The following is a 22,973-nucleotide window of genomic DNA, read 5'->3' as shown; positions in this document are numbered from 1 at the left end:
AAATCAAAGAAACATCGTAAATTCCTAGACATGCCCTAAAATCCTAGAAACATGCAAAATCCTAGAATCGACCTAAAGTCCTAGAAACATGCGAAAATCCTATTAGCGTCCTAAAATCGTAGAAATGTCCTAAATTCCTAGAAACATGCTGAAATCTTTGAAGCATCCTTAAATCCTGGGCACATGTGTGGGTCTGCTGTGACTGGCCTGCTGTTATTTGCTGAGCAAAGCGAGTGGAGTCTCTCTGGTCCAGCGGTTTCCACTTAAATTACTGTAAAACGCTGCAGCCGTACAGAAAAATAAAAACCTTAAATGTGGCACATATGACGCTGCAGCTGAAGACAGCGGAGAGATTAACGAGGAGCAGCAGCTATTAAAAATTACAGCAGAACTGCGGTGCAAATGTTAAGTGTTGTTTCATCGACTTCTTTTCTAATAGATCAATATGAACCTTCAACGTGAGAACAAAATATTTAAAAAGCTGAATAATTAGGGTCCTCAAATTACCAAGACTAATAAGTGTAAATGATGAGAAGGATCACAATATTTGGCAAATTACCTGTTATTATCACCTCGGCTGTGTCTGAGGCTCACTCTGGGCCGAGCACCGCGCCGGGTTCAGGCGTTTTTCCCAGGAGGGGAATCAAACGCCGCACCCTGGCAGCGTTTAGCCGCTTGCTCAATCACTCCGCCACAGCGCCACAGTGTTGCTGCCTCCCTATCAGCAATCCCTCTGACAGATTACTCCATCAAACCGCAGCAATAATATGTGAAAACAAAAATGATGTCTCTGGGTTTAGTTGAAAAATAGGTTTGGCGCTCTTATCAGGCAGCAGCTTTGATAACTGGGAGCAAGTCGCTGGATAAGTTGGGTTTAAATCATCGCGCCTGGCAGAGAAAAAAATAAGACTTTGCTTTCAAAATGAGATATTTGAGATTTTTTTTTTTTGCGCTCCCGCCGTGGTTGGATGAAAACTGTACCTCCAAAATGTACTCAAAGTGTCAGGAGACAAATGAAACTGAGCTGTGTTTTACACGGTCCCTTAACTTTAAGAAAAAGAGCTCTCTGAGTTAAAACTACGTTAACTCTTTAAAAAAGGACCAAATTGGCTCCATTTCTTTCAAAAACATGGGAGGAGGGCAATAAGCAACGAAATAAAAAATGACTTAAAAATTAGCAAGAAATTAGTTGATATACAAAAAAATCCTGGAAATGAGTTTAAAAAAATGAAACAAAAAATAGAAAGAAAATTTTAATAATTAAATAATTAAGTAATTTTAAATATGTAATTATGATAATTCTAAATATTGTTTATTTCTACCCTAGACATTTTATCCTAGCCTCTTTAAAAAGAAAATTAAATCTACAATTTTTTTGAAATTTGTGGAACATTGTTGCTCATTGCTCATGTTTTTTTTTTTAATGAATTGCACATTTTTTTAAAGCTAGGGGAAATGTCTAGAGGGAAAAAAATCTAGGGAAAAACTGTATTTTTAAATCAGAATTACATATTCAAAATCATGTGACAGAATTATTGTAAATCTTCAGCAATTTCTTTTCAAGTTTTCTTTTCAATTTGCCGTGTTTTTTACTCAGTTTTTCTTTTTTGTTTGTTTGTTTAGTTTTTGTTGATGTTGTTTGTTCAATTTATTATTATTATTATTAATAATTTATTTTATTATCTTTTTTATTTTATTTGTTACAAATTTTCAGGTAATGTTCTTGTGAGTCATATCAATTCCTTGCTTATTTTGGGGTAATTTCTTCTTTCATTTCTCATTTATTTCTTGACTTTATTGTTTAATAATAATAACATGTTTGCCCTATTTTTTACATTTATTAATTTTCTATTTTTAGTTATTTATTTTTTTACTGATTTTCAGTTCTTGCACATCTTACGGATTTCTTGTTTATTTCTTTGGTTCATTTCTTCTTTCGTTGCTCGCTGCCTTCCTCCCAATCTTTTGACAGAACTTCAGCCAGTTTGCTCAGGTATTATTAACCAAAAAAAAAAAAAAAAAATCATTTACAACTTTTTCCAGCCAAATACAAAACTTTTCCTTGCAATCATCTATATTTGAGCGACTAAATAAAACATTTGAAGTGGCGATGTTTCACAGCCTCTTTGGGCCGAACCAAACCCATGAAGTGAAGGAGCTAATCCATGCATCACAGGGCGACATCTTACCGCCGCCGCCGCCGTCGCCCCACCTTTGAACCGCACATCAGATGACTGTTTTCAATTATACAAATTAGGCTGACTTAAGGGGGGAGCCTTGATCGCGGACACATCCAAACACGCTGGGAGATCACACGAGCAGAGCATCCCGAGCGGGAAATGGTCTGGGACGCTGTAAAATAGATCTGTGCGGAGGGAAATGAGCCAAACCGCGGAGATTGCCACTCTGCTCCTTTAAGGTTCTTCCCCGCACGTGTTAATGTCTTCCAGTGGCGCCACCAGTTCGCCAGCGCCATCAGAGCCGTTTGATCAGCAGCAGCTTGGAGGAATGAAGCCATGTTAGCCCCGGCGTGCTCGCCGTCTCGCCTTCGGTTTCTACAGGGGCTGAGAGGCCATTCTCCACCCCCCCGCCTCATGGCGGGTTATTACAGGACACGGCGAGGCGCTGCTGGGCGCACACGTATGCACGGATGAGCAGCTAGTTCACAGGCGTGCACACATCCGCAAGCGTTACAACATCTACCCGAGCAAAGCCCTAAAATGCACCAGATGTTTGTGTTTCATCTACGGGAACGGCCTCACCCTCGTTTTTCATGCTCTTGTTCTCTCTCGCCGCTGAAAAAAGGCTGAGGCCGACGGGAATCAATGGCTCAAAAGACACCTCATGTTTCGGCTTCTCAGTGGCAAATTACAGTGCCCTCGCCTAAGCGGCGGCGGCGGTGTTTGAAGGAGGAGAATCACTCTGTTTTCTCACTTCTTTGAAAAGGGACTTGGCTGTTTGGGGGGAGCGAGAAGCCGGCGTCGGTTTTGGCAGGCCATTATCGCCACGCGACGCTCCGACCTCTGTCAGACGCCGCATTGTGCAAGACGGCTGATACGCCTGACCACTGCCAATTCACCAGGGGCACCGGACTGCACACACACACACACACACACACATACACACACACACACACACACACACACAGAGCTCACACCTGCACAAACACTTCTACAAAGAGAAAACACGAAACTAAATCCTCCAGCGCTGTTTGCTCGTTCTCAATATGACAGTTAAGAAAAAAGGTAAACACAAGGTTTTATTTTTTTACCAAAACATTTTCAAGACTTTTCCATGACGTCAAGGCACACTTTCAAGACCATACATTCTCTGAAAGTACCATCGATACTCTACCGGTTCTTTTTCATTACTATATAACAGCTTTTATAAAACCATAATGGAGCTTTTCCAAGTTTTTCCAAAACATTTAAGGTATATTTAGTTTTTTAAAATGCTATTAGAAAATTTCCATGACTTTTGCAGGTTTTAATGACCGTACAAACCCTGCAAATAAAAAACACAGTATTGTTTCATGCACGCTCTGCTGATCTATGGCTGCCTGTTTACTCAAACCATCATCTGCGCACAGGAAGTGCACGATGATCTCCGGTGAAAGCATTAAAAACACACTTTTAAAACGCTCTTTGTGCCCCACGCTCCCACACAATCCCCCCCGGGCAGCGGGACGCTCTGATTACATACATTACATACACCCACACGCTTTGATACCATCACCTGTCATGTGACATACACCAGGCACATAGGGTACATACATATGTCTATATGATACCGACTCAGCATCGTGCCAGCGAACACGCTCGGCATGCAGGCCCTGCAGCAGCTTCTGACAGCGCAGGGGGGCGACGGTGGGCGGATATCTCATCACACCAAGCTTATAGACAGATTTGGTTAAAAAAATCACAATTTTGCATCATTGTAGTATCATTTTTTATGCTTTTGAGGGAGACTTTTCCTTAAAATGTCTGCACATTTTTTAATCCTGTATAAATATTAAAGATCTTTTATGACAACGATCTTGCACACAAATACTTTTTTGTATTTGTGTTTGTCTCAAGTTACTTTTGGAAGTTGCTGCTCTGATCTCTATAAACGTCTCTGCATGTTTTTTGGTTCACTGTGGTTAATCCTGCACCGGCTGACACCGAGTTTATTCACATCTTTAGATATTTACTTACTTTTTATGGCTTTGTAAATCGCCACAATAATTACATTAAATAATAGATACGATATAATTTTATTGAATATTGAATTTACTGTCCTAAATGTTAGTTACTGCACTTTGTCCTCTGTATGAATTGTTTACATTAAATAAATAATAAATTGAAAAATTCAGTTTAATTTTTTTTTTTTTCTTGCGCCGTCCAGGAGTTGTCGCCGGTCGCCTGCCAGAGTCTACGTGAACGCAGCGTAAGTGTCGGACTTCCCGATCTCGGCACCCCCTTGTGGTTGTGTCAAAAAAGACGAGATTTCATGAGCATCATCCGCACCCCGACCCGCCCGGCTCGCCACAATCTTTTGAACATTATAGATACTTTTTTCCATGAAATTGGCCAATTTGAAAGATACTGAATATCAGCACAAAATATCAGCAGTCAGCAGCTTCAAACCGAAATCCTTGGCATCAGTTTCTGCCTTTAAAAGTCCACTGAACCCCACGGCAGCTGGAGGTAAATGGGCGAAGGGTGGGGGGGAGCGGAGAGACGAGGCCAATTGGATTTCTGCAGGATGTAGGAGCGGAGGCGCGGACCGAAGGGTGGAGGGAATTCTGCGGCATAAAGGGGATGATAAATTAAAAAGTGGAAATGTGGGCTGAATGGATGGATTGGATGAAGGGCAGATAGATGACGGTTTAAATGGATGATTGGTGGCATGGGCACTGAGAGTGTGTGTGTGTGTGTGTGCGCGCTCTCAGGAGGTGCAGATTAGATCACTGTTATGACTGCACAAGCCCTCAGGACACAGCAGATAAACATCAGCAGATAACCTACACATTTATTCCCGCCTCTGCACCATCCTCACTTCCTGCCTCTGTTTCCTCTTCCTCTGCTCTCCTCTCACACACACTTCCTCCACTCTTTTCCCCCTTTTTTTTCACTCCATCCTTCTTTCCCCGCCCTCTCTAACTACATCTAAGAGTCCCGGGGCGGTGCACTAGATCACGCTTCTCAATAAACCCGTCAAGCTCTCCTCTGCACCCCCCCACCCCTCCATCTCCCCTCAGCTTTCCAAAACACAATAACAGCGACTCCGAACGCCCCTCCCAACAATAGTCCCATCGATCACTTCACTATCCGGAACACACACATCTATCACTGCTGGGGAGTTTACCGCAGGCTCGGCGCCCACTGGAGGCCCCTCTGCTCCGCTCTATATCGCTTTGCAAATATTTTCAGGCCGCGGACCCAAAATCGACAAACAGCACGCCCCGATGACTCCGGTTTGATAATATTTGGTCGAGGAAACGCCACAAAGGGAGCATATTTGTTGTTCTTGATTTAGCTCATCGTCTTTACCTGTGCATGAGGACGGAAAACTGTACAAAAAAGCTATTAGAGCAACATGTAAGGCATCAACAAAGACTTTCATACATGTTAAGGTATAGTATATAGCAGTGATACTCAACTTACGTCTCTAAATTTGACCCCGACAGGTGGATTGACACAGGTAACTGTTTTTGTACTTTTAGTCTCCATAAGGTGTCAGAGTGCATAAAAGAGCTTGTTGATCAAAAAAGTGCCAGTGGAGGATCCGGCACACCTTGACAGAGGTCCTAGATAAGACATTAATGTCCTAAAATCCTAGAAATGTCCTCAAATCAGAAACATCCTAAAATGCTATACAGGTCCTTAAATCCAGGAAATGTCCTTTAATCCTAGATATGTTCTGAAATCCTAAAAATATCCTTAAATATTAAAAATGTCGTAAAATCCTAGAAACATCCTACAATCCAAGAAACGCCCTAAAATCCTAAAAATGTCATTAAATTCAAGAAATAACCAAAAATCTAGAAATGTCAAAAAGTCCAACAAATGTCCTAAAATGGCGCACAGAATTTGGGTGCATAATATTTGGGATTACGCTTGATTTCAGCAGCTGCAGCTTCACATCTGATGTTATTCAGCACGCAGCACCACAGCTCCAATACCAATTTGCGTCCCCCCCAAAAAAGGGTCTTCTGCTTATGAACTCCGGGGACGACTTTGGTGAGAAAAAAGGTGAAGGTAACTGTTGAGGGAAAAACCGGCTGTAACGGAGAGATTGTGCTGAGTTTGGACTCTGTGGGGGAGAGAGAGGCAGGTCGAGCAGAGACGAGCAGCAGCTCTCTGACATCCTGTTTGTGCCCCCCCCCTCCCCCCTCCCCCCCGCATTACAATTCAATGTCCGTGCGAGTCAAGGTTAGACCTGACAGCTCTGCAGCTGCGTATGGATATGTGTGTTTCTTTTCGTGTGTGCGCTCACGTGCATGTTTTGCAGCGCCCATATAAAACAGATGGGGATGAACAGAGTCGGACTGAGAGGAAGACAGTTAGATTTATGGGGAGGAAGTGCAGTCTGTGCTCTGTCAGTGCGGCCGGGCGGCACCCTCAGGTTCGGGCTGAAGACTGAGATTAATCCCCCATGCATGGCTGGAGGTTTGATTCCAGTTAGACCGCATTATAAGGTCAAGCCAGAAGGTTTTCGGAGGCTAATAGAGAGCGGTAATACTCTTTTTCTTAAATATTTCATCACAGAGAAGGGGAAATAATTGATATTTGTACAATGAATTGTCGTCCTTTTTATTTATTTTACCTTTTTAATTTATGTTTTATTCATTTTATTGCTTTTATTATTTTTTTGGGGGGGTATTTTTCTTTATATTATTTTATATTGATATTTTTTGTGGTTTTAATTTGATGAATTTCTGTTTTGCTTTGTTTGTCAAAGCACTTTTTAAACTCTGCTTTTAAAGGTGCTATATAAATTAAGCTGTATTAATAATTATCGTTATAATTATTATTTTATCATCGTCATCATCATCATCATCATCATCATTATATTTTATTTTATTTTTTGTCTGTTTGTTCTTCATCTGAGATCTTTGATCATGTGGGAAGCACTGTGCTAGTAAGTTGAAAAATATCAATAAAAATCTATTCTAAAAAAATCTACTGAATCCAAGACAAACTAAATTTTCATGCATTTCTGAGCAGCTCCTTCTACAGACCGAACAGCACTTTTTTTCTTGTAAATTTGATTTACAAAACCAGGCCAGTATAGGTGCAGTTTATTGGCCAATTCTACCAGCGATAAATATAGTCTGTCCACTTATAGTACAAGTTTATACTCAGATTTGAAAGGTTAGACGAGGAAGAAATGGTCCGTTTATGGACAGTTTGACCCCATCAAAATCTTTTTCTCTCTCGTACGCTCTTGCAGAGATAACCAAGTGCCATCGAGCCCCGAGAGCCTGCAGGTTTCCATTTCAAACACTGCACCGGCTGACTGAAGTTACCTCCTGCTCCCCCTGCCAGCAATTTCAAGACATGTTGAAGAAATATTAATTTTTTCTTTTATGAAAATGGCAGTTTTGATAGTGTTCACAACCAGAGGTTCTCCCAAAAATGTTTCCAAGGGCTGGCCACTGAAAACCAAAAGCCATAACTGAATGAAATCAATCAATCAATATGACTTAACCCTTTGAAATCTGGTGCAACATCACTTTTGTTGTGGTGCTTTCAGATGCAAAGTACTTAAACTTTGTACCGTGAGCAAATTGGTACGATTTTTCTTTTTCAATAATCTTGGGGGAAAAGGCACCGAGCAATTTGGTGAGAAATGTTCCACAAACTACAAGAAATTATTAGATTTAGAAAAATTATTTTTAAAAAGCTAGGGAAAAATGAATCATAAGCATTTCTTCCAGGTCATTTTCCTTCTCTTTTTATTTATTTATTTATTTAGGTTTATATTTTTTTTTAAATATTTTTATTTTTTTACTTTGAAAAAAATTAAGGTAATTTCTTGTATTTTTCTACTTTTTTGTAGTTTTACATGTACACTTATAAAGTCTCTTGTGTATGTTAAATCAAAAAATGAAGAAAACACAATAACAATTCAGCCTGCCAGAAATGAAAACTATCACATTTGCTGCTCTAAGTTCTCAGCTATGTCTTCACTAGAAAACATGCTGTTGTGCACAAGAAGTCACATGATTGACATCTATTATCTGTTAAATAAGCAGAACTGGAGCATTATCATGAGCGGACAGAAGTGAGTGGCACATAGTTGAACTTAATCAACCAGAGATCCAAGAAAAAGAAGACGTCACAGTCCTGGTCACGCTTGTTGTTTGACGAGTGGAAGATGCCACAGAAAACAACCAATTAGCAGCAAAGACTGAAATAAAATCAAACAATAAAGACACGGAGGATTATCTAGTAAAAAAAGAAAAAAAAGCTGCAGAGTACAGAATTAAAACCAGGGTCTGATTTGGGCTGCAGGAGCTGCTCTGCACGCCGTTTGCAGACGGCACTGACCTTTTGGTGACTTTTGACTATCATGTGATCGGAGCCTTTACGTTTCTATTCGGTCTAATGTCACCGCGCCGCCGCTCACGTGGTCGAGCAGTTAGTGTCATGCAAGCTAACGAGCTCAGCAGCTGTGTGGAGGCGTTTCCCTGGAACTCCTGCCACAATCAAAGCGGATATTCAGCATGTGCCCGCGTTTACGTCACCATGCAGCTCTCCCAGGTAAATACTGAAGTCTGATCCAGAAATACCATATTTTAGGAACACAATGTGGTCAATTTCAACGCCAAAATGGCAAACTAAGACAACACGCCAAAACCGCAGCATGCAACGTGTTCTTTCCTGCCAATGCATGTACCGGACACGAAACGCTTCGTCTTTGCATGAAACTTAAAAGTATATGCACCTTTTTTGTTGCACAAAAAGTGTTTTTACTGGACTGTGTGGCGTATATGTCCCTCTTTCTCTGCACCTTCACCTGGGCCGCGGCTGGACTGACAACTTTTCAATTTAGGCTGCAGTGAGGCAGTAAAATTACCTTGACTTTCACATGGTCATAGTCGGGGTCGTTCTGAAGAGGACTCCAGCAAATATATTTTTTATGACAGTTCAAATATGAGGACATAATGACTGCTGCAATGTAAACTGAGCTAACTTTTCTTTGAATTTTCTCCAAAACTGTGCAGTAAAATAACGGTTTAATTTAGTTTTAAAATGAAGACATTTACAGAGTGTTAAAATGTGAGCTGATGTTCCCTGGACAGTAATTCAAAGTGTGTAGTCATCATCTGGGACATTTTGAGCAGAAATCCACTGCTGCCAACTGTTTGATCACATCAGGACTTCTGTACTGCTGATTTCATTTCTTATATTAAAATGTGGGTAATTTTTGCTGTAATGCAAACCCTCCTTTGTCCTTTTTGCACTCTCCAGGTTACTATACCACAACCGCATGAATGGACGAACAAAAAAATCCAAACAACGCTCTCTTTTCTGTCTTAAACCGTTTTTCTATTCTCGTGCTGCAACGTTATCAGCTATAAATTTGTTTTTCATGCATATGAAAATGGACGTGAGAGCATGTGAAAAGTGTAAATTGCATGAAAGTTGGAGGCCCTGAACAATTACATGCACTGGTGCATGTAGAAAAGGTGAGTGTGCTACTTTCTGTCACCTTTTCAGACTAAAAAAATTACACAAAAGTAAAACACAAAATGTTGAAAGAAGTAATATCCTCACACCCATTTTTCTTCAGTCCATTGTTCCAACAATCACCAGCGCCAGTTTTGTCCAAATAAATCCTTAATTCACCAAGTTAGATATAAAAAACATGCTGTTATTCCCCATGGTCTCTGTCTGCCTGCTGGCCACCAGCTGCTTACAGTCCTGTAACTTCTCCCTCCACCATTAGGTGTCGCAGTGTGTTTCAACTCAGCTGACTGTTCCACCAGTAAAGACCACAGACTGAGCTCTGATGGTGCGTGCTGTGCACTACATACAATGCGTTTCATAAAAAGAAGAAGCCTGGATTTATGACGGTGTTGAAAAACATGTACATGTACAAACATGAACTGTAACACCACCAAAGCATAATGTAGAGTTGAAAACTATATGCACAGCCCAAAATTTACACATGCTGCTGTACATATGCACATGATATTTCAAGCCCTTATGTTACAATAACCTAAAGTCATCACTATAAAGACGGTGTGACAAGGCCACATCTAATCTAAACTAGTAAGAGCATATTCTGTGATTCTTCTCTCTACAAAACCACAAACAAATATCAAATAATAACATCAAAGACGGAAAATAACTTGATTCAGGGCGAGAATTCACGCTTTGCCGGGAAAAGATTCACATATTTCCAAGAAGTAATCATTTAAAAATCACGATAAAACCCTCAACCCTGGGCGATTAGCGAATAATACCGCCAGCTGACGCAGGTAAGTCGATCCCTCTCTGTAATTCTGATGGCTCTTTTAGCTGAACAAGAGCTTCAGTCCACGAATGTTGCTCCTAATCCCAAATTCCTCTCCTTCTCCACCATAATGAGCTCCTCTCAGACTCAAGAGTTGACAGAGGTAAAGCATTTAGCACGCTTGAATGGAGAAAGAGGGAGAGAGTGGGAGTGCGGAGAGAAAGAGAGGAAGATACAGGCCAAAGAGGGATAAATCGAGGGGACGGGGGAAGAAGGGGTAGAAAAAATCTACTGAGACATGCATGAGGTAAGCTCTCCCTCTGGCAAGGCGGAGTAATGCCACTGCACAGAGCAAATGCAATGGCTGACTATTGAGGATGAGAGGAAGAAAGGGAGGAGGGAGAAGGACGGAGAGAAGAAAGGAGTGGTGGAGAGGAGAGATACACAGAAACCGTGAGAGGAAGAAAGATCATCACTGTGTTCTCTCAGTCTCTTAGGATTCAGTTATTTTTCTGCCCGTCACTACAGCCCAGGGACAAGATGTGAACAACGTGGAGACGGTGTTTGTGTTTGCCTGTGTGTGTGTGTGTGTGTGAGTCACGTGGTGTGTATTCTGCGTATTTATGTGGGTGGCAGTGTGTGTATGCAGCACTGAAAGCATGTGCATGCTTCATTCGTTTCAAGGCCAAGTGATGAAATACTCCTCTCAGAAAACAGAAGACTCACGCGGGCACACACAACTGTGTTTTACTCACACGTACACACAAAATACTCTCTTTGCAACAGCTCAGTTTGTGTGTGTGTGTGTTTGTGTGTGTGTACTGTACGTGCGTGCGAGCGTGCACTTGACTTGAATAAGCAAAGAGCCGGAGACTAATGCGCCGACATACTGTAGAAACAATAATCAAAGGAGAAAGAGGAGCTCACCTCACCGTTCGTGAGGAGTCAAATCAATTAATCAGTAAAATGTGGTGAAGATGGGGAGAATCAAGGTGAGGAGACAAAGAGGGAGACTGAAAAAAATGTTTTTCAGGCCTTGAATGTAACATGGCTGACAGAGTGAAAAGAGTAATGAGACAATCATGAGCAGATCATCAGTGGAGATTGAGCAAAATGTGAATTCAGGAACACGCAATAAATATAACAGCAGCGTCTCACTGGCAGCGTCCAATCTGCACAGATGGACATGTCTCAGCTGCTCTACCTTCCCTACTTCTGTCAGTGTGACATGTAGAGTGTGCTATGACCAACAATTGATGCAACTGTCTGCCAGCGTGTTGCACTTAAGCGTCTAGTCTAGGGTTGTGCTGGTGTGAAAGTTTTCAAACTGGTTTGATATTAACCAAACACCAGACCAGTTTACCCAATTTTACCACCAGTCCTACTTGACTCAGCAGCCACCCCTCAGTGGAGTAAAATAAAAAGTCCTAACAAAAAACGAATGTCCACACTGAGTCCATTAAATATGCACTCCTGTTACTTCACATAAACAAATCACGTAGCTATCAGCTGTGCACACGAGATCAGACCGATGCAAACCTACTTTCTATCCTCCTACGTTTGTAATGTTACTTTTTAAAACAGAAAACTCATGTCTTACATTAGAGTTGGGCCAGTGTGAACAATTTCAAACCAGTTTGACATTAAGCAGAACAACAGACCGAACCGGTCTACCGAATTTTACCAGGTGTCCCGCATGATTCAGTAGCTGCTCCCCAGTGGAACATAATGACACCGAATCCCAACAGAAAACAAAGTTTTTTGACTATCATCACTAACACTAGCAACGCATGATAACAGAGCTCTCTGTCCACACTGAATTCATTAAATAAGCACCGCTGTTACTTCACGTAAACAAAGCATGTAGCTATCAGCTGTGCCTTTAACATCAGACCAGAGTCCTAAACACTTGTGTGAGTAGGGTAACTGCTATCTTCCTACATTTGTAACGTTACTTTTTAAATCAGAAGACACATTTTATAGTGTGATATTTTCTGGAAATCACAAACAATATAGCCAACAGTAAGTAACGATAGCTTACTTTCATTTACCTCAGCAGAAGCTTCCTGGCAATATCCCCAGCTGACACTGTGTTTAGGTTTTTGGAGTGAAAAAAATAGGTTTTCTGTAAACAATTCCTCATTTCAGCTTCATGAATCAGCTGGTCCTCGTCCATGTGCAGCTTTCAAAGCCAGCATCAGATATAAATAGACACACAACGGGCGATGACTCTTGCTGATTTGCACTGCACTTTGCACCCTTAAATATGAAGTCACGTATGCTGCATTGTTATCAAATGTGCAGAACTTCAGAGATGAGCACTCCAAGAATGTTTTCACTTGTGAATTTGGTGGAGAATGTCAGTGTCAAAAATTCTGGCATAAGTACGAACTGGTGAAGGCCTGTTTCATACACAGCACTAATACACACACACACACACACACACACACACACACACACACACACACAGAGAGAGAGAGGAAGGAAAATGCATCTCCAGGCCCACACACACCTACACCTCTTCACAGCATTATGACATACTATAAAGATACTCGTTGACCCTGCCATGTATCCATAGACATACCTGCACACGTGCATGCACACACGCACACACGCACGCACACACACGCGCACACACACGCACACGTCCACATAGAGACCTCAGACACATGGTCGTGATACATCACCACCTACACACAGCGGTGTCATCCACAGACAACTGCTCCTGAGCCCCAGCAGAGCAAAGACATTTATCATTATGACAACGCACACACACACACGTACACACACACGGAGAGGGAGCGACACAAAGCGACGTTGCAGCTGGTGATGCGTGAAGACGACTCCATCACATCATATATCACACATACAGTACGTGTTTCCCGCCTAAATAACAATATTATGACCAAAAACAGTCATAACAGGAATGACGGAGGGCTTCTTCTACTGTAGATTTTCTCCTCTACGTGTGTGTGTGTGTGTGTGTGTGTGTGTGTGTCATCGTCACAATAGAGAATAAAAAGGCCTCTCTCTCTGTTTCTTGGGAAAAAGATGAAACTGCCATCACCAACACTACCGATTCTCTTTTTTTCCTCCTCTCATTTTCTCTTAATCTCCACATCAGATGAGAAACAATTCAAATCAGACCAGCTGTCCGTCCAGGGAGTCCAACGCTGTCAAACCATCACTCGTCCTCCCTCATTCACACCTTTCCCCCTGTAATTCCCCTCTCCCACTCTGCCCATGTCAATTTTCACCCTGCCGCTTCCCCCCGTCTCCCCTTTCTTCTTCTTCTTCACTTCTATGATAAGTCTGACGCATCACTCTGATCATCTACAGCAGAGACTCAACCTGCTGCGCTTTAGGGGCCACTTTAACAAAATGGCAGGAGGCCAGGGGCCAATCACAGCGGCCCGATACATGGCTCTGGGATTTAAGGATGTTTCTCAGACTCTAGGATGTTCTAGGATTCTCGGCCGTTTTTCCGATTTCAGGACGTTTCTGGGGTTTTTGGACTTTTATAGCAATTTTAGGCCAATAATAGATTTTTGGGGCGTTTCTTAGATTTCTCAGTTTTTACAATGTTTCGTGGAAATTAGGACATCTGTAGGACTGAGGAGTGCTTTTAGGATTTTAGTACATTACTCAGATTTCAGGACATTTCACGGTTTTACGGACATTTCTTGGACATTTGTAGGAATTTGAATTTTAGGATGTTTCTCAAATTTTGGGACGTTTCTGGGATTATAAGACTTTCTTGAATTTCTGGACATTTCTGGATTTTAGGTTGCTTTATGAAATTTCTCAGATGTAATTATGTTTCTATGATTTTAGTATGTTTGGGACATTTCTCTGACTTTAAGATGCTTCATAGAAATTAGGACATTTCTAGGATTTTAGGATATTTCTTGGTTTTTAGGACATTAGGTAGGACCTCTGTCGGGGGTGTGGGGGATCCTCTATGGCACTTTATTTTGATAAACAAGTCCACAGTGTAAACCACTGAATACTGAATCTTTCGAGTACTGAAGCTCAATAACATGAACAGGAAGTGAGTGGACAGTAAACATGACGGGGACAAGTCTCTGTTCTCTTGTTCTGTGGAAAAGGAGGAGAAACTGATGGAGTTTAATTCTGCACGTACGCAATCGACCAAAAAGCACTTATTTTAGTGAGTAATCTTGATTTTTGGAACCTTTTATTCCCACTAAAATAACACAGCTAACCAACAGAGGCTGGAGGCGAGTGGAGACGGCAAAATCCAAAAGTTTACGTCAAATACTGTTTATCTTAAAGGAATACATTGATGCCGCATTGACAAGAATACCGTTGACATTTGACACCTTTTATATTGTGTTTCTGGAGTTATGTGTTTTTGCAGACACTTAAGGAATCCTTTAAATGTCACACTTCTTAAAGGGAGTTTGGTGCAATATTTTCCACCAGGAGCAGGATGGGAAATAACCTCAAAAACAATCTAGTCCTGCAAATAGTGATGCTGCAAGATTCCCAGTATTTGCTGCAGGTAATGTTTTTTTGGTATTATTTCTGACATTTAAATTAACATAAATAAACGGTGTTTATAAGCTCTCCAAAGTAAATACAAAGCAGACAAGCCTTCTTTCATCCCTCTAAAACTCTGCATTCTGTCCATCCCGCCCCCTCATCTAAACAAACAGACACTCGGATATATATTTCTCACGAGAACTCGATGTTGTCTGTCACAGGACTCTTTCAGCTGTTGGCTGCGTGATTTGCGTCCTTTCAGGCTCGTAGGAGGGTCAGGAGGGGGGAGAGAGAAGATCCGAGTGGGTGGGGCGGTCGTAAAGAGAAGCAGCGCTCAGATGTGCATTTTCCCTGCGAGGGGCAGCTATGTGCGTCTGTGTCGGCGGCGGGCTGTGTACACACTTGGCGAGAATGTGGCATTTTCAAGCGTTATTGTGAGTCTGCCTCGTGTTTTCTTCAGCACGCAGTGTACTTGTTAAAGTTAGCAACCTTGTGTTCCTGTTTACTCTGATTTTGGTTACATATTCAGTTTATATTGTGAGCAAGAAATCATTCCTAAATACTGCAGAGTGATAGGCCCTGATGAGGCTTTTTTTTACCAGATGGGGACTCAAGGCCGTGTCAGGGGAGGTGAGGGGGTCGCATATTTCCCAGAGAGCCACCCCGGTCCAGGCTTCAAAGTTAGAGTCAGAGTGGAAAGTAAAGGGCAGAGGTCCTGCTCCATTTTTCCTCAATCTCTCACTTTACCCCTTTTTCACGTCCCCAGCCCTGACAGCGTGGATGGAGAGAGATTAGACTGTTGGTTCCACTTAGTTTTCATATGATCTCAGCTAATATTTGTCAAGCTTGATGCTGTCAGGGGCTGTCAGCGTCAACGAGGGGGGGGTTTGCTACAGGAAGCGGTAAAGGGCCGGGAAAGGGAACGCAGCCAATTCCACTGGAAGGAAGTTAAGGCGGTTGGCATGAATGCAAATTTTTATTTTGCTACTAGAAAACGGTGCCATTAACCCTTTTTAACTTAAGGAAATTGGCTTGATTTCTTGCAAAAACACAGGAGTGTGCTACAAAAGAAGAAATCACAAAAATTTAGCAAGAAATTATGAAGAAATACAAATAAATAAATAAATAAATAAAAGAAAAAAGAAAAAACATTTTAAAAAGGAAATGACCTGGAGAAGTGTTAATAATAATTCTGTAAAATAATTTCAAATATGTAATGATAATCCGCTTTAAATATAGTTGTTCTCTATCTTTTTTCTTTTTTCCCCAGACATTTTCCTCTACATTTTTAAAAAATAATTTTCTAAATTAATAAATTCTTGCAAAAGTGGAACACTCCTTACGAAGTTGTTCATCAGCTTTTTTTCACATTTTTGAAAGAAAAAAATCACAACAATTTGCTCAGAGTTCAAAGGGTTAAGGCTCTGAAACCCCTGAGCAAGGTCACTTTTATTGTGCTGCTTTTAGACGCCTCTAACATGTATTTAAACCTTTGAACTTGCAGTAAATTGGTGCAAAATATTTCAAAAACATGGTAAAAGGCAATGTGCAACTTGGAAAGAATCAAGAAAAAGTAGATTTAGGAATATTTTTTGTGTTTTTACTATTTTCATAGCTAATTATTATAATTACATATGTAAAATAATGTTACATATTTTTTCAATTTATTAGGTATTTTTCTTGCTCTTTTTACACATTTTCTGCACATTTTTGGGTCATTTCTGTGATTGTTGTGCATTGCCTTCATCCCATGTGATTTTTAAAGCCATCCCACAAATTTGCTCCAGGTTCTAAGCTTTAAATACTTGTGGAAAGAAAAGTGACTTTGCTCCAGGTTTCAAATGGTTAAATAACAAACAATATCAGACGATATCACCACCTCTCCAGAGCTAAATAGCCGGGATCAAGAGGCGTGATCGTGTGTGTCATTTCCATAAGCGCTATCTGGTTCAACCTGTCCGCCTCCTCGCTGCGAGGCCACAGACGGGTCCTTCTAACGGCGGCGACACACAGTATTCATGAAGCCTCCACTCTGGGTCTGATACACCCGCAACTGGTGATGCAAGACACATCAGGGGGAGGAAAGGACGGGCGGCCGGCAGTATGACGTTTTCCTCGTCTGCCCCCGCCGGTTGTGCGCGAGGCCCACGCCGTCAGAGCCCGTGACACTGATTAATGAGCGCGCCGTCTCATCACTACAGCATCGGGGTAATAGACTACATGGAGAGTCAATGGAGGGAGACTCTGCGGGGCGAAGTGCACGCCCGGGCCTCATGTCACGGCTGAAAACTGGAAATCTGTGATTTATGCAGGTTTATTACGTGAATCACTTGTTGTTGTTTTCCTCCTGTAGCACGCCTCTTAGATCATAAAGAGCTTTGGTTTTTCTTTACTGAAATAGTGGCGTTTACATAATTTTAGGCCAGAATGAGGAATACATGATCTTGACAACAAAAAGAATAATTAGGCGACGTTGACATTACAAGCAAGCGTGACTCTAAGTGCGTTTTCATTAATGATTTGAGCAAAAGTTAAGTGATATTTCCATAATGTCAAGAAAACACAATTTTGAGCTGACCGTGTTTCCACTGAGTGATGCTCTGCTGCTTCTCCTCTGGTGATAACATCCCAGTAACCATGGCAATAGATGTTCAAAACATTAGCAGCTTTATTTCTATTGCAGCCACCGCACTAGCCGTCATTATTTCCAATCCAAGGCCACGTAGGCGTGTTGTGTGAGGGAGCGGCCTCGTATGAGGGATTTCTGGGAGCTGATAGTCCACGATTTCACAGAGGAATTGTGGATTCAAAACTTCCGGATGATCCGCTCAACTTTCTCAGAGTTATGTGATGCAATAACAGCTCTTGTAGCTCCTGCTGCATCATGAGGGAGCCAGTTCCTACTGACAAGCACACAGACACAGCATCATGTGACCTCATAGCATCATGTGACCAAGAAAAGACTAAAAAGTGTTTCCACTGCAGTGTTGTGATGTTTTTTCCCTAATCACCTTAAATATCACCTTATGTGAGTGTAAAAATGTTTTTGCAATAAATGGGACTTTTTCTGAATTTGACGTGTTTTCATGAGGCGTATTTTATATTTACAATTTCAATTTGCGCCATTTGAGGGTAAACAGAACCCCGCCTACTGATCTGATCTTTTTGGGAGTAGTATGAACACAGAAATATGATTTTTTTCAATCAGATCGGGTTCAATTTCATATATCCAACCCCGCCTTTTTGGGTTGTGACGTCGTAAAATTCTGCCGCTTTTGCAGTGATTTCGGTGTAAGATCGCGATGCTAAAAGCCACTTTTCGTGTCTGCATGATACGCCAGCGTCAGGTTGAAACACTGCCAGTAAAAACGTTACATAAGAAACACAAATGTGGTCAGAGGGCGGGTGGGATCCAAAACCGAAACGTGCTCACTTGCAGGGTAACCACGTGGTTGCGTTGACATCACATTAGCGGCAACCCCAAACGTTAACAGCAGACGCAGAAGGATACGTAGAGCGTAATATGTAGACGTGGAAATCCATTGATAAAGCGGCAACATGTGATGACTTGGAATGAGAACGTGCTGTTTTTTTGAAGAAATAAAGCCAATTTGCTAAGTGGGTTTAAACTATTAAACATCAGCACTATTTAAGCTGGTTGCTCTTCTATTATTGGCATTTATTCTGTATTTTAGCCTCACAGTCAGCTCGGCTGCAGACAGTTCGTCGTTTTAACAGAACACTGTGTTAAAAACTGGACAGATGGAGTAGAAAAAGTCAAGAACACGCCGGCGTTTTCAGCTGGGAAAAAACGCTTTGGTGGCTCCTTAGTCATACTGATTTTTCTCCACTGCCTGTCTTGCAAATGTGACATTTTGTATTGTTCTAACAGGCGTGTGACGTTATTGGCCACATGCATAAGCATATTGTCCCCCTCAATATTTAGAACATGCACATTTGTCCCCGCTAATGAAGACATGAAAGTAGCAGAGGACTTTAAAAAGATGAATGACATTTACATGATAGATTGATGCAGAATTGTCAAAATCTGATGCTTAAAAAGTCACCACCATCAAACCCCCCAATTAATAGAGCACGTGTCCGCCCCAGTGCTGAAAACTACATCCTCTGTTGCCCGTGAGCTGTTTCAGACATATTTGTGAACGGTTTCAAGTGAAATATCAGATCTGGTGAACAAAAAGTGTCAGATTTGGGCATTAAGCTTTGTAATGTGAATATAGCCTTAGAAGACCAGAATAAAATGAAGAATATTTGAGTTTTGAGTCTTTCCTGTCCCATTAATCATCTTGAAAGCCCTCAGATTAATCTCGCAACCCCCTTTGTGACAAGTCTGTGGTACTTAACCCTTTGAAACCCGGCTCGACATCACTTTCCCTATGCTGCTTTTAGACGCCTTCACAAGTATTTAGACCTTTGAAATGTGAGCAAATTGGTTCGCTTTCTTTTGAAAACATGGTAAAAAAGGCAATGAGCAACTTGACAATAAATGTTTTGCAAATTGAAATAAAATAGTAGATTTGGAAAATAATTTTGAAAATAATCTAGGGAAAAATGTTCAAAAAACGGTGTCCATAATAACCATAATTGTATATTTAAAATTATAATTATTATAATCATAAACATTTTGTTCAGGTCATTTCTTTTTTCCATTGTTTTTTTCTTCTTCTTCAATTTTTTTGGTAATTTGTTGTACTTTTTACAGGGTTTTTCCCAAAAATTTTTAGGGTAATGTCTTCTTAAATTGCTCATTGCCCTTTTTCCATATTTCTTCTAATTTTCAGGTAATTTTGTTGTTTTTGTTTTTGGTTTTTTTTGGGTAATTTCTTCGCTCATTGCCTTTTTCCCATGTTTTTGAGAGAAATCGTGCCGATTTGTTCAGGTTTCAAAGGGTTAATATTGGGTTTATAGTGATGCTGTGAAACTGTACTGTATATTACTGTAATAATCTTATAGTATGGCTGTGATGTGCATTTGGTTTTTCTATAATTATTTCTTTAATATTACAACAATAAATCATACTGCGTCTGTACAGTGAACATATTTATGTGTGATATTTTGATCTTTCTATGATATTTTCAGAGAATTATTAAACATTGGGTTTACAGTCTTTGAGTTTACAATAAAAACAGTATTTTCTGTCCAAAATGTAAAGTCGAAACAAGTTTGTCTCCAGCTGCTGGGTGATTGTGTAAGTTTTGTGATATTTGTGCAAAATCCTTAAATGTCTCACATTATGAGTCCACTAAATCTGTTTTACACAACACCTCCCACACACACACACACACACACACACACACACACACACACACACACACACACACACACACACACACATGATCACTCTATTCTTTAACACCATGAGTCACCAGAAGTTAAGTGCAGCATCCTCAACACACACTGTCAACTGCAACACTGAGAGAAGCAAATCAAAGCTTTAAAAGACAGAATTACTTTATATTTTCAATGCTAAGAGGAAAAAAAAGATCCATCAACAACTAGGCGCTGTGAGCAGAGGGGACATAAGTGGGACATGCACTGTGGAAGGAAGAGGAAAAAAACGCATGACCATGATGTCGGGATGAAAACCTCCCTTTGTCTGTGCTCGACAAATTCCGGAGTTTAACTGAATTACTGCAAATCCAATTGAGACACACGGGATAGCAGTTATGCATGCATTCCTGTGTGTTCTCAAAAAAGAGCCTCTGTGTTCCTCTAATTTCAAATTCTGCAAATGCTCTCCGATGCATGAAGTGTCCAAAGTGTGGAGAATAACATGCGGTGAGGGCGCAAAAAAAAAACGCCTCTAGCGGAGTTAAATCATGTGACTGAGATCATCTTCCACCCCGAACAGAGAGAACAGAGAGCTCGGCTCTTTCTGTGTCTCAGCATGGTGCGCTCCCGTCCCCGGCTGCTCGGTCCCGAACCCCTCCAGCCCCAGCCAGACCCGGAGAAATGATAATGGGCGGCTGCCGCAAATCAACTCCTCTCCGCGCGGAGCCGGGGAAGAGTCGACCTGCGCGAGCTCCCAACAATTTTGTCGACATGCAGCAGATAATACGAGCTCCATAAAGACAAGGTTTATTCACGGCGGTGGCGTTAATTCCCCATAATGGCGTTCATTTATCACCATCCTGTCTATAGCTGATAACAGCCCCGGGCGCTCCTGCGTAAAATTTATCGACGGATATTAATAACAACAAGGCAGAACTAACACAATAACACACACAGACAGTCACGCCGGCTATTGGCGTTAATTGTGACCCCGATTCCAGTCACATATCCAGCCAGCGGAGCAACATTTCCACATCGGACAGCTGCTTTTTTTCAGGACAGTAAAGACACAAAAGCGAAGAAGAGATGGAAAAATAACTCACATTCTGTCTCCGGGGACAAGCAGGCGGCTCTCCACCATCATATCGGGCAGAAAATCCAGATTGTAGGATGAAGTCATGTTGCCTGCCTGCCCTGTGTATGTGTGTGCGCGTACAGTATCGCGTGTGTGTGTGTATGTATGTGTGTGTGAGTGTGCGCCTCCGCCGCCGCTGTGCGCCCTGCCCGCCTGATAAATAAAAAGGAGCGTCGCTCGCTCTCGCCCAAACGGGAGACGGAGAGGGACAGGTGCAAGAGCCGAGGCCTCCCCAAAGGCAGTGTAGCCAGCCGCACACACTCTGTCCGCATCCAGCAGTTGTCACATTCTCCTCCTCCGCTCCTCCATTCGCTTCTGCCTGCTTTTCTCTTCCGCCGGTCCTGTCTGGAAATCCGCTCCGCAGCAGCGCAACTGACGGACTGTTGGAGAGCCAGGTGCCGAGCCGGGGAGGCGTGGCGCATAACGCTGCAGCTGATCTTTAACTGTTAGGTCTCCTCATCCGGAGACGGCTCCAACCACTGAGTGTCTTTAACCGCGAGGCGTCACGATGGACACGCATGTCCTCAATCTACAGCCCCCCCCCCAAAAAAAAAAAACAGAGAGGGGCTTCAAATATTTAAATTTCACATGTGCTTCAGCAGCAGCGTCAAACACAAGATTTCCACAAGACACACCCTGAACCGCTGGATATAAGGAGCCATGCACACCACAAGTGTGACTCTCACCGTGCAGTTTTCTCACTCAGAAAGATCCGTTTACAGACGCCGAGGATGCACCTGTTAATTTCACTGTCCAAAGCGTCAGCATTGTACGTAACTGTTACACTTCACATCATCATAGATATCACCTTAATGTCTCTAAAGTATATTTGCTGATTTTTTCACGTAGACAAGAGGGCCGCTAAGCAGCAGACCGACAAACACCAGTTGTTTTTTAGGGACCCATGGCTGTTTTTCCAGCAGCTTATTAGACCCCAAACATAAGTGTTTTTCTGGAGACCCGCCAGCAAATTTTGGCCCCCAAACATTTTTTCACTTTTTAGGGACCCAAAGTTGTTTTTATAGTGGATTATTAGCCCAAAATGTAGGTGTTCTTTAATGATACCTCACTGTGTTTCCAGCCACTTTTCAGGCCCTAAACCTGAGTGTTTTGTAGTGACCTGTCACTGTGTTTCCAGCAGCTTTTTTAACCCAAAACATGGGTGGTTTTAGATGTTTTTACATTAGCTTAATAGTACAATAGCTTAATGTTTTTTATTGATACGACACTGTGTTTTCAGCAGCTTTTTAGCTTCTGTTTTTGGGGACCTGTGGAGGTTTTTCCAGCGGCAAATGAAAGTGTTTTGTAGTGACCTGTCACTGTGTTTCCAGCATCTGTTTTTTTGCGGTACTTACAGCTGTTTTTTGAGCGACTTAATAGTCCACAAATGTGGGTGTTTTTTAAGGATATATTACAGTGTTTCCAGCAGCTTGCAGCCACCAAACTTGGGTGTAATTTAGCACCCTGTCACTGTGTTTCTAGCAGCTTTTTTGGCCCCAAACATTGGTGGTTCTGAGGGGCTGGTGACAGTTTTCCAGTAGCTTATTAGCCCAAAAATGTGCATTTTTAAATATTCATGTCTGTGTTTCCT

General features: G+C 41.7%; 1 protein-coding gene across 23 annotated transcripts in view; it reads right to left on the bottom strand.

Moving 5' to 3' along the window:
- Window positions 1-22,973, bottom strand: part of celf2 (cugbp, Elav-like family member 2) — a 282,005-nt gene that overhangs the window by 158,654 nt on the left and 100,378 nt on the right. For 2 of the 23 annotated variants that reach the window (XM_088072836.1, XM_088072842.1), the window contains exon 1: window positions 21,351-21,673. The exons of 20 other annotated variants lie outside the window; for them this stretch is intronic. In XM_088072836.1, the coding sequence (XP_087928962.1) occupies window positions 21,351-21,427 (77 nt within the window). In that variant the 5' untranslated portion in view covers window positions 21,428-21,673. Of the gene's footprint in view, window positions 1-21,350; window positions 21,795-22,973 lie in introns of those variants that run through there. One more of the 23 variants, XM_088072841.1, reaches the window with a different exon arrangement.

This window comes from Plectropomus leopardus, chromosome 22 (genome assembly GCF_026936395.1).
Source record: "Plectropomus leopardus strain MGB_pleo_1.0 chromosome 22, ASM2693639v1, whole genome shotgun sequence".
NCBI classification, from domain to species: domain Eukaryota; kingdom Metazoa; phylum Chordata; class Actinopteri; order Perciformes; family Serranidae; genus Plectropomus; species Plectropomus leopardus.
This window is presented reverse-complemented; position numbering and strand designations above follow the sequence as displayed.